At 40.3% G+C, this 12,775-nt stretch overlaps 1 protein-coding gene across 1 annotated transcript; it reads right to left on the bottom strand.

Annotated features, from left to right (window-relative positions):
• Positions 1–1,148: 1,148 nt before the first annotated feature.
• Positions 1,149–10,998, bottom strand: LOC120541533 (cationic trypsin-like). The gene is made up of 5 exons (XM_039773258.1): positions 10,943–10,998; positions 9,933–10,095; positions 4,156–4,415; positions 3,395–3,531; positions 1,149–1,319 (listed from the first exon to the last, which is right to left on the bottom strand). Exons 1-5 carry the CDS (start codon positions 10,980–10,982, stop codon positions 1,170–1,172), a joined length of 750 nt encoding a protein of 249 aa, XP_039629192.1. The 5' UTR covers positions 10,983–10,998; the 3' UTR covers positions 1,149–1,169.
• Positions 10,999–12,775: the final 1,777 nt, after the last annotated feature.

Below are 12,775 nucleotides of genomic sequence, written 5' to 3'. Positions count from 1 at the left end.
GAGTCCAACAGTCCTCCTAGCAAACAGGGACAACCTATAATGTAGCAGTGAGTTTTGTTGACCGCTGATTATCGCCCTCTACCCCTCTGCCCTCAACCCCCTGTCTGTGGACAAAAGTCGACAACCGCCCTAAAAGAGTTAAAGGGCTTCTGTGTAAAGCAAACTGTAGCCCTGGGGACAAATGAAGCTCAATTGTCAATGGCATTAGAGTTGTCCTATGCTACTCTCCACACTGCATTGAAGCGCCAGACTTCTACACTCTGGGAGTCTGGGAATGGCGTCTGAGTGGGTAGCCAATATCACCTGCCTCATGTAAAGACATGATTGCTGTTATAACAAGCATAGCCACAGACTGGTCAGAGTGTACATGCTGACCTCCATCCACTGCCAAAGATGTCTACAATAGGCCTGTGAGTGTCAGATCTTGACCATGGAGCAATGGAAGAAGGTGGCCTAATAGATGGCCAGGTGTATGTATGTTGTTTACCTGATGAAGACTTGTCAGCAAGATACATTATGCAAAGAAGGCAGACTGGTGGAGGTAACGTAATGCTCTGGACAATGTTCTACTGGGAATGCTTGAGTTATGCATTCATGTGGACATTAATTTGACATGTATCACCTACCTAAAGATTGTTACAGATCACATACACCCCTTCATGGCAACCACATTCCCTGATTTCAGTGGCCTCTTTCAGCAGGATACTGTGACCTACCACACAACAAAAATGGTTCTGGAATGGTTTGAGCGACATGACAGAAAGTTCAAGATGTTCACACAGCCTTCAAATTCCTGAGATCTCAATCTAATTGAGTATCTGTTGGATGTGCTGGATAAAAAACTCTGACTCATGGAGATTCCATCTCTCTCCTTACAAGAGTTAAAGGATCTGCTGCTGGCATATCTCAATGGGTCAGAGCTGTTTTGGTGGCACAAGGGAGACCTTCATAATGTTAGGCAGGTGGTTTTAATGTTTGGCTGATCAGTGTACAATTAAACCAATTACAGTTTTCCCATGAACCTTCAGCAAACCCCTCTTGGGGCTAAAGTAGGATTTCAGATTGGTCACCTCTATTCCCATGAAAATTGCTACAAGCTAATATAAAAAAAGACAGAATACTGTTTTGTATTTAAAACTTTTATTAGTAAATTCAATCAGTTCATTCATTTAGTTCTTTCCAATAATTTCTTCAACCCAGGCATTGTAGTTGCACACTTTGGCATACACTCCTGGTGCATTTGCTTTGGCACATTCATCTCCCCATGAAACAACGCCTTGCAGCACTCCATCGCAGACTAAGGGACCACCAGAGTCACCCTGTTAAAAGAACAAAAATAACAAATTAAGCTTTTACTAGCAGCTTGAATGTTTTGTCCTTGCTGTGAACTCATTACTTCCTTCACAGTCAGTCGTACACATCCACACACGTGGACTCGCACTTCAGTTTATTTACTAATTTTTTCAGCTCTGTGTCAAATTAAATTACACAGGAGATGACAGATAACAAATGTACATTGTATATGATAGTTGTGTTTTCTTGGAAATCTTTTAAAGAAAGATGACAGGACATGTATAAATTGACTCTGCTATAGTTGTTTCTCTTGTGAAGTCGTTTATTCAGAATTTGCATTTTGTTTAATGATTAAACTCAGGCAGGTTAGGTGGATTGGCGATTCTAAATTGGCCCTAGTGTGTGCTTGGTGTGTAGGTGTGCCCAGGATTGGTTCCTGCCTTGTGCCCTGTGTTGGCTGGGATTGGCTCCAGCAGACCCCCGTGACCCTGTGTTCGGATTCAGCGGGTTGGAAAATGGGTTGATGGATGGATGGATGGATTAAACTCAGCATCACTTGCAGAAACGCACAGGCCCTGTGTCACCATCCTGAACATTCACACTGTTTAGAGCAGCTATTGAGATGTAGAAAACATTAACAAATACATGGAGGGAATGGTGGCACAATGAAGAGTGTTGTGATTTTATTCTTGTCAGTTTGGATACTCCCATTTTTTTCTAATATCCCAAACAAGTACATGTTATGGTAATAATCATGTTTACTTGGACCTTGCATGAGACAGGGTTTGTATATACATGGGTAGGACCTGACATGGACTGGCACCATATTCAGTTCTGATCCAGTCTTTTGGGATTGGCTCCAGTTCCTTTAAACTCAAAAATGAAACTAATAGTTTCTAAAGTTGCTTCTTGTAATTAATAAGGCAAACCTCACAGCAGCTATAGAGGCAAAGCAAAAGTCTGCCTGTGGGATAGCAGTGTGTTGTGTAGCCCCCTAATACATGCACCACTCAAAAAAATGTCATGTTCATCTGTTAAAGCAGGCACACAGACCTAAGGGTAATGTGTCAAATGCAGGAAAGGCACCTCATGAGGCAATCAAGTTGGCAATCAAGAGACTGGAGAAATGCCAGCATGTTGAGTCACATAAAATAAAATTTATATCTTGAGGTCATGTCAAGTAAACTCACTTCTGGATTACGGTAAACACAGCCTTTAACATACCAGGACCCTTAGTAATTAAAAACTGCATGAACTGTGTTGTGTTTTAATGGTGCCAGATGTAAGGTAGGAGAAACACCTACTTGCAATGGACTGTGAGGTATTTTTCTTGAATGATATACATTATTCCCATCTTTTATCCTTATATATAATTTGATATTATCCATATGTATGGTGTTCGCGTCAATACCCCGTATGTATGGTGTTTGGGTCAATACCTCGACTCAGTCGACTCAATACAAGTTAGAACCATGCAATAGGACTCTGCCTTTGTAGTTAGAACATAACGTGGCAAACTCGGGCGCAGTATTACATGATTGGTTAAGAATGTTCGTATGCTTCAGTGACACCGCTGGACGGCCGAGTATAGTAAGTCGGTGTTGGTTCGAGCAGATAACAGTAAGTTCGGTTGGTTTTTGGAAGGTTGGTTTGGTGGGGCGTACTTTCCAGGACTAACATCGTCAACTGACTTAAACCCATTGACAGCTCCGGAACCGTAAGTAATTTAGAACGTATCGCCTTTTGCTTGGTATGTCGAAATCAATCTTTGGGCAGTTCAGTTTTGGCATCCGTCTTTCTGACATCTATTGGCAAACTGAGTAATGACGGCTGGGTATTAACAATGGTCATTGTTTAAATTTATCCGATCTCAGATCTAAAATGCCCACGCCAACATAATTATTACTCTGGTTACAGGTTGAGAACCACTGAAGTATGGATTTCACAAAGGTAGAATTTGTAGCCCGATTCGAGCTGGTATAATATGAATATGGTATATACTTGAACAGAAAAAAATAGTATTAAAAAGTCTGATATACTGTATTTTCTTAAGGACAAACAATGTCACATCAGGACATAATGGGATATGCCTTTTTCTTACCTGACATGAGTCCCTTCCACCCTCCATGAAGCCGGCACAGAACATGTTGCTTGTAATTTGGTTTTTATAAGCTTGACGACATGTTGCATCAGAGAGAATGGGAACTTGAAGACACTGAAGGACATCAGGATACTGAACTGGAATAAAGAATAATAGATACAAATGGTTTCAAAATAATCGAATAAGAGTCAAATCAGAAGAGATTCTCTCATCTTCAGGTATTTTAAAGGCATAGTTAATATTTTTCCATAAAAAATAAGCAGAATTAAAAACTGCCATTTCTCTTGATTTTATTATTTTTAGCAAGTTGCTATTTTCAGAGTAAATTTATGTTTTTTATGTCCTTGAAAGCTGTCACATGCTTGTTACAGTATTACTGCATGATTTGCTTTTCTAGTAATGAAAAACATATTGAGAGATAGATGATAATAATAATAATAATACACTTTATTTATATTGCGCCTTTCCCATGCTCAAGACGTATGATAGATAGATAGATAGATAGATAGATAGATAGATAGATAGATAGATAGATAGATAGATAGATAGATAGATAGATGTTAGTGTACATGATGGTGTCATAACTGTCCATACTTGTCATTTCCAGTTTCCTCCTGGGCCCATCTACAAATGTCGGATGTGGGTGACAAGATTTACAATCTTGTTTCTGTCATGATGCTATCAGCTAATTGGAAATTTGAGATGTTGCCACTTAAATGTTTTTTTCTTTCTATTAAATAGTAAATAAAAAGGTAGCCTACCTTCAGATATTTTTAGGTTTCCCCACCCAGATACCAGGCACTGGCTGCCTGCGAGGGCACAGCTGCTTGCCAGTTGGATTGGTTGGATGTACTCATTGAACTGAACAGGTCTCTGGAGTTTGATCAGCATGAAGTCATTGTCAGCCGTCCAGGAGATGTAGCCGGGGTGGTTGATGGCTTTGGCAACCTTGATGTGCTGCTCAGTGCCTTCCTCCTCAACAAGGTTGTGTTCCCCAAGGTGTACGGTCAAAGTGCTGGGGCTGAAATCGAGCAGAGATAGACATCTCAGAATGACAGACTACCCAAAATATACCCAAGTTAAGATTCTAATTAAGAATGCTGTTGTCTGGGTTTTACCTCATTGGGTCACATATTTTTGAATGTTCACTACTCTGATCTTATTGGAAAATATTTTGAATTACTCATCACATCTATAACATCTCTCTTTGTGGCAATACATCAGTGCTTAATGAACAGTCTGTTGTGGTAACCTACACTCTGTTGCTACCACGTCACCCTGTCTTGTTCAACTGGAAGAATCCTAATTCATTTACCGTCACAAAATAGGAAAGGGATGTCCTGTTTTAATTCAAACTACAGTAGAAAAACAATCAAATTCACTTTGCAAGGATCTTTCCAAAGTTTCTTTACAGAATGGTAGCCATCTATTAAGGCTTTTTCATTAATTAAATATGCTGAACCTTCACTAATCTTTCAGATTCTTCAATATTTATGAATTTGCTCTTCATAATAAATCTTCTGATTTCTTGCTTCCTAGATGGGTAGTGGAAGTGATATTAGATTTAATTTGATTACAGTGCTGCAATAGTGCATACATTATGTCTACTGACTTGCAGTTCATTCAGTATTAGGTAATTTAATAATCTAGTGATAATTATAAATTCATTTAAAAATATACTTGAAGGTAAAGCTATTTAAATTATGAAGAGATTACAAAATGAAGACACCAGGGTGTACATAGAAGCTCATTAAGGGTGTGCATTGCACAAAAAGTTTTTTTTTTCAGAAAAACATGGCTGGATCTACTATGAGGATGACTTGGGGTCTTTCTATATATATATATATATATATATATATATATATATATATATATATATATATATATATATATATATATATATATATATATATATATATATATATATATATATATATATATATATATATATATATATACAGTATATACAGTGGTGTGAAAAACTATTTGCCCCCTTCCTGATTTCTTATTCTTTTGCTGGTTTTTATCATTTAGGGAGAAAAAATCCAAACCTACATGGCCCTGTGTGAAAAGTAATTGCCCCTTGTTAAAAATGACCTAACTGTGGTGTATCACACCTGAGTTCAATTTCCGTAGCCACCCCCAGGCCTGATTACTGCCATACCTGTTTCAATCAAGAAATCACTTAAATAGGAGCTGCCTGACACAGAGAAGTAGACCAAAAGCACCTCAAAAGCTAGACATCATGCCAAGATCCAAAGAAATTCGGGAACAAATGAGAACAGAAGTAATTGAGATCTATCAGTCTGGCAAAGGTTATAAAGCCATTTCTAAAGCTTTGGGACTCCAGCGAACCACAGTGAGAGCCATTATCCACAAATGGCAAAAACATGGAACAGTGGTGAACCTTCCCAGGAGTGGCCGGCCGACCAAAATTACCCCAAGAGCGCAGAGACGACTCATTCGAGAGGTCACAAAGACCCCAGGACAACGTCTAAAGAACTGCAGGCCTCACTTGCCTCAATTAAGGTCAGTGTTCACGACTCCACCATAAGAAAGAGACTGGGCAAAATGGCCTGCATGGCAGATTTCCAAGACGCAAACCACTGTTAAGCAAAAAGAACATTAGGGCTCGTCTCAGTTTTGCTAAGAAACATCTCAATGATTGCCAAGACTTTTGGGAAAATACCTTGTGGACTGATGAGACAAAAGTTGAACTTTTGGAAGGCAAATGTCCCGTTACATCTGGCGTAAAAGGAACACAGCATTTCAAAAAAGAACATCATACCAACAGTAAAATATGGTGGTGGTAGTGTGATGGTCTGGGGTTGTTTTGCTGCTTCAGGACCTGGAAGGCTTGCTGTGATAGATGGAACCATGAATTCTACTGTCTACCAAAAAATCCTGAAGGAGAATGTCTGGCCATCTGTTCGTCAACTCAAGCTGAAGCGATCTTGAGTGCTGCAACAGGACAATGACCCAAAACACACCAGCAAATCCACCTCTGAATGGCTGAAGAAAAACAAAATGAAGACTTTGGAGTGGCCTAGCCAAAGTCCTGACCGGAATCCAATTGAGATGCTATGGCATGACCTTAAAAAGGCGGTTCATGCTAGAAAACCCTCAAATAAAGCTGAATTACAACAATTCTGCAAAACTGAGTGGGCCAAAATTCCTCCAGAGCGCTGTAAAAGACTCATTGCAAGTTATCGCAAACGCTTGATTGCAGTTATTGCTGCTAAGGGTGGCCCAACCAGTTATTAGGTTCAGGGGGCAATTACTTTTCCCACAGGGCCATGTAGGTTTGGATTTTTTTCTCCCTAAATAATAAAAACCATCATTTAAAAACTGCATTTTCTGTTTACTTGTGTTATATTTGACTAATGGTTAAATGTGTTTGATGATCAGAAACATCTTGTGTGACAAACATGCAAAAGAATAAGAAATCAGGAAGGGGGCAAATAGTTTTTCACACCACTGTACACTGCTCACAAAAATTAAAGGAACACTTTAAAGAAACACATTAGATACATCAGATCTCAATATGAAGTTGGATATCTATTCAAATAACGACAGGGCAATGTGTTAGGAACAAAAGGATGCCAAGTCTTTTAATGGAAATAAAAGTTTTCTGCCTACAGAGGGCTCAATTGTGTAGACACCCTAAAATCAGAGTGAAATGAAGATGTGGCAGGCTAGTCCATTTTTTCAAAAGCTTAATTTCTGCTACTCAAAATGCTTTTCAGATTCTTGTGTGGCCCCCACAAGCTTGTATGCATGCTTGACAACGTCGGGGCATGCTCCTAATGAGACGACGGATGGTGTCTTGTGGCATTTCCTCCCAGATCTGTATGAGGGCATCCCTGAGCTGTTGTACAGTCTAAGGAGCAACCTGGCGGCGCCTAATGGACCGAAACATAATGTCCCACAGATGTTCTATTGGGTTTAAGTCAGAGGATCGTGAAGGCCATTCAATTGTTTCAATTCCTTCATCCTCCAGATACTGCCTGCATACTCTTGCCACATGAGGCCGGGCATTGTCGTGCATTAGGAGGAAACCAGGACCTACTGCAACAGCGTAGGGTCTGACAATGGGTTCAAGGATTTCATCTCGATACCTTATGGCAGTCAGAGCACCATTTCCTACGCAGTAGATGTCTGTGCGTCCCTCCATGGATATGCCTCCCCAGACCATCACTGACCCACCACCAAACCTGTCATGTTGAACTGATTCTGGTGTTCTTGACCAGTTGAGCTCCACGGTGCTGGGCAGTGAGCACAGGGCCCACTACAGGACGTTGGGCCCTCAGGCCATCTTCATGAAGTCTGTTCCTGATTGTTTGGGTGGAGACATTCACACCAGTGGCCCTCTGGAGGTCATTCTGTAGGGCACGAGCAGTGCTCAGCCTGTTCCGCCTTGCACAAAGGAGCAGGTATCGGTCCTGCTGATGGGTTGAGGACCTTCTACGGCCCTGTCCAGCTCTCCGAGAATAACAGTCAGTCTCCTGAAATCTCCTCCATTTTCTGGAGATTGTGCTGGGAGACACATTAAACCTTCTTGCTGCAGCACGGGTGGATGTGCCATCCTGGAGAAGTTGGACAACCTGTGCAACTTCTGTAGGGTTAAGGAATCGCCTCATACTGCCAGCAGAGATGATTACTCAAGCCAAAACTAGCACGAGTGGAAAACCAGCCAAAAAAGATCAAGAGGGAGAAACTTGAAATGACCTCCACATGTAAAACCAGTCCTGTTTTGAGGGTTTTCTAATTGTTGCCACTTTAGTGCACCTGTCGTTAAGTCCATGAACATCAATACAGCTGAAAGTGATTAACAATGACCTCAGCTGCTTAACCAACCAGAAAATTATCAGACAGGTTTAATTGATTTCATGCCAGGCCCAATAAAAAAAGTGTTCCTTCAATTTTTGTGAGCAGTATATATATATATATATATATATATATATATATATATATATATATATATATATATATACATTCACAGCAATCCACTTTCAAATCCCACTTTAATTCTCTCAACTATTAATCACATGGCCGTAGTGCTGTTACTGACACTCCCTCACAATGCAGATAATGTGCCTCATTTGGAACTCCATGAGCAACCACTCATTCGACACAAAGTCAAACCAGCCATACTCAAAGATTCTCCAAAGAGACACAGTACCAAAGGAGTCCAGTCTTCATCTCAGGTCACTGGATAGCGTCCATGTCTCGTAACCATGTCGTATAGCAAGACAGGAAGCACCAGGACTCTAAAGACTTGGACCTTCGTCCTTTTGCATAGATATCGGGAGCCTAACACACCCCTTTCCAGTGACCTCATAACCCCCCATGCTCTCTCAATCCATCTACTGAGTTCATAGGAAAAGTCACCAGAGACATGAATGTTACTGCCAAGGTAAATAAACCTCTTAACAAGGTCGACCTCTCTCTGCAAACAGACACATTGCTGATGGCTGTGCCCAAAAGGTCATTAAAGACCTGGATCCTGGTTTTTATCCAGGACACTCACAAGTCCAGACACTCAGACTCCTCACTCATTCTCTCGAGAGCCCCGATCAGAGCCTTCATTTACTCCATGATGATCACAGCATCATCAGCAAAGTCAAGATCCGTGTATTTGTCAATTCATAGTTGAGAATATAATTGTGAATTTGCTGATAGTCAGTAGAGAGCTAATACTGGCACTTCTAGCAGCTTTTAGCAGCAACATGCAGATGAATTATCTTGAGTCCTATAACACCAACATAGACATGAACAACAATGTGGCTAGTAACAAGGCCATTGCAGTAGAAATGACTTAGCAGACAAGACCAGACCTGAATGTAGGATGCTGATTTTGAGATATGGGCCTTTTAAAAATGTTTCATTGAGGTTTGTTAATTGCATTATCACATGAAGGTTGATTAACTCTAAATGTGATGTTAGCTTCTTATATTCATTGTAATATTCTAATGAACAAAACAAAAAGAAAATAAAAATGTGGAGTTGACCTAGTACAAAGTTTTACAATTTTTTTCTAATTCAGTCCCTGTACGAGATTTATTATTAAAATACTGTATGTGCTGTTCAATAGGAATGTGCCTGTGTTGAGCTAGGGGTGGTGGGCTTTTGACCAACGCTACCCTGGATCCATGGGGATTTTAATCCAACCTTGAGGACAGACAAGCATATTATTTTGGTCACACTATTTTAGCGGGGTAAACAGATTTGGTCCAAAAGCATCACACTATGGTACAATAACTGTGAATCAGTCAAGTAAATGCAAAGGTAACCATGGACTGACCCTGCAGCTTCTCATCCAGGAAAACCAAAGGAGTTGGCCCAGAACCTTTTCGAATTGACTTTTGCAAAAGTCACCATGATTGGTCCAAAATTGAATTATAGATGTAGTAATTGGCTGTGGTGTAGTGACCAGTATAACTTCTAAGGCAACAGAGCAAACTGGTAAAGACTACATAATACCCAAGATAAAATTTTCTTAAAAAAAAATGAAAGCATATTAGCATTAAGTGCTTACGGTTTATAGCAGTGGGCAGCAGACACCAGCCACCACTCGTTGATGAGAACGGCTCCACACCAGCGTTTGTTGTTGGTGGTCAGAAAGGCTTGCCAAGGCTGTGAATGCCGAGGACACTCATAGCCATTGATGATTTTATCATCATCTTCAAGTGGGAAGGCCACTGGGGAAAAAGAGCAGGAGGACAGTCGGTATTAGATCTCCTAAATGTATGGACAGCACTGATCACTGACAGTGCAAGGAATACCTTTAAGACACGTTAGAATCCACGTTATATTCTGTTAAGCAGTGCATGAAGAACTGGGCTCTAAAACCGTAAGTACACACACTGAACATGTCCCATGAACATCTGCCATAGCTCACAATGCTGTACAGGTCTGATTAAAGAAACTCCTCTGGAACATGGAGTGTTCTGCTATTTAAGAAGTGAACTGCCAATTGGTAAAATGTTTTGATTAGGTTTTTCTTCGGTATGTTAGACTAAAGGCTATTTATTGAATTTGATGTCTACCCTTAGTTAGACATTCACCTGACTTATAGTAGGTTGAATTAAGTGATATACTAATGCATACATCTTCATACCTCAACTACTATTAATCCACAAATGCAGAACATTAAGCAACATTGCTTTTGTTTATCTGCAGGTCTCTCATCAATACAAATAGTTTTCAATGTAAAAACAAACAGATTTGAAGGCAGTCAGAGTTATAGATGCGTCGCCTCCAGACTGAAATGATCACTGAGGTGTACACACAAATATACTCAAACTAACACACTGGAGCAAGCCAGCCTGCTAATTAGGCTTACAATATGGCTAGATGTCAGAGCTGTGTACAGAAGCAGATGTGGACACAGTGCAAACATAGAAAGCTACATATATAAACGTATTCAAACAAGATTTAAAACCTGAGACTGAGAAAGAGAGAAGCAATGATATTACCTTGTCTTGTAAAAAAGAAAAAGAAAGAAAGAAAGAAAGAAAGATCAAGTAAACCTGTGATTTACTGTACCTGAAGCAGCGATCAGAGCAGCAGTTACAAAGAACAACATGTTAAGGGTTCAGGAGAGAAACTGTGTACTGTCAAACCATAGTTCTGTATTTATATATTCTTCTTATCAGATGTTGTGTCATTCTCCATTACAAGGTGTTAAAAATAGCAATTTTTGTACCAATGTGTTTCCACTGCCTTTCCTCTGACATTGAGGTAATGGATAATTGCTATCTTTCACTTTGATCCATCTTATCACTTCATATAAATGTCCATCACAGTAGAAAAAAGTAGCATTTTAATTATATATATGTACAGTTTACATTTTCTTCCATAATTTGGGAACTTTTTTGTAATTAATTTATTAAGAAATGTATGTACCTTAATGGAAATCATATAAAAAGAGAGTTACATTTTTTTACTGGACATTCACATTTAATGATTAATTAATTTAGTTCAAAATTGGGAACATACTAAAATAAAATAGTTTCATTTGAAATTTGATAAGATCTTACACAAAAGTGATTATATTAAAGAAAAGGGAGTTCTGGGTGTAGGACGTTGGTGGGTACAAAACTGTCTCAAACACCAAGGGTTATTGTGAGGAGAACTTTTACAGAATTAGGTGATGGCAGAAGTGAAATTTTGCAGCTGTTGTTCTGTTTAATATATTTATTTAATGTAAAAGATAACCCGGCCATAGACAGACACGACTCCAGATGTTCAAAACACACACACGTTTTATTTTACCTATGTTACAATATCTACAGTGTTTAGCTCAGTCCTTGTTCCTTTCGGCCACCCCCGCTCCTCTCTCACAAGCTCCGCCCTCTTTCACCTGACTCTGGCTCTCCAATTGGAGTGAGGCAGCCCCTTTTATCTTGCCCCGGATGTGCTCCAGATGCACGATGACGACATTCCGGCAGCACTCCCCCAGTGTGGTGGAAGCACTCCGGGCATACACCATTCCTGGTCCTCCAGGGTTCAAGGACTGTCCTGGTGCCCAGGGAAGAATAATGCCACTCTCCCGGTCAGTCCTTCCTCCAGACGTCCTGGCGGGGCAGGGTTCCTGGCCATCTATCAAGTAAACTCCTCAAAAAAATTAAAGGAACACTTTGTAGTACTAGGGTGTTGTACCGTGTTAGACATTACGAATGTAGAGAAAATCCAAGCAAAATGACACCTATTATTGGCTAACTAAAAAGATTACAATATGCAAGATTTCGAGGCAACTCAGGCCCCTTCTTCAGGCAAGATGTAAAAGGAACACTTTGAAAACACATCAGATCTCAATGGGAGAAAAATCCTGATGGATATCTATACTGATATGGACTGGTAATGTGTTAGGAACGAAAGGATGCCAAATTGTTTGATGGAAATGAAAAATATCAACCTACAGTGGGCTGAATTCAAACACACCCCGAAAATCAAAGTGAACAAATGATGCGGCAGGCAGGCTAGTCCATTTTGCCCAAATTTCATTGCAGCAACTCCAAATCGTACTCAGTAGTTTATTTGGCCCCCACATGCTTGTATGCATGCCTGACAATGCTGGTGCATGCTCCTAATGAGACGACAGATGGTGTCCTGAGGGATCTTCTCCCAGATCAGAACCAGGGCATCACTGAGCTCCTGGACAGTCTGAGTTGCAACCTGGCAGCATCGGATTGACCAAAACATAATGTTCCAGAGGTGTCCTATTGGATTTAGGTCAGGCGAGCATGGGGGCCAGTTAATGGTATCAATTCCTTCATCCTCTAGGAACTGCCTGAATATTCTGGCCACATGAGGCCGGGCATTGTTGTTTACCAGGAGGAACCTAGGACCCTCTGCACCAGCATAGGGTCTGACAGT

Source organism: Polypterus senegalus, chromosome 12, assembly GCF_016835505.1.
Source record: "Polypterus senegalus isolate Bchr_013 chromosome 12, ASM1683550v1, whole genome shotgun sequence".
NCBI classification, from domain to species: Eukaryota; Metazoa; Chordata; class Cladistia; order Polypteriformes; family Polypteridae; genus Polypterus; species Polypterus senegalus.
The sequence above is the reverse complement of the archived record's forward strand: the minus strand, read 5'-3'. Positions and strand labels throughout refer to the sequence as shown.

What these genes read in the sequence shown, in the direction of transcription:
- LOC120541533 (XM_039773258.1), bottom strand. Translation starts at nt 10,982, where the DNA reads ATGTTGTTCTTTGTAACTGCTGCTCTGATCGCTGCTTCAG. An exon ending in GCTGCCCACTGCTATAAACC is followed by an intron (nt 4,416 to 9,932) that starts GTAAGCACTTAA and finishes GCTCGATTTCAG; the next exon opens with CCCCAGCACTTTGACCGTAC. An exon ending in AAACCTAAAAATATCTGAAG is followed by an intron (nt 3,532 to 4,155) that starts GTAGGCTACCTT and finishes TCTTTATTCCAG; the next exon opens with TTCAGTATCCTGATGTCCTT.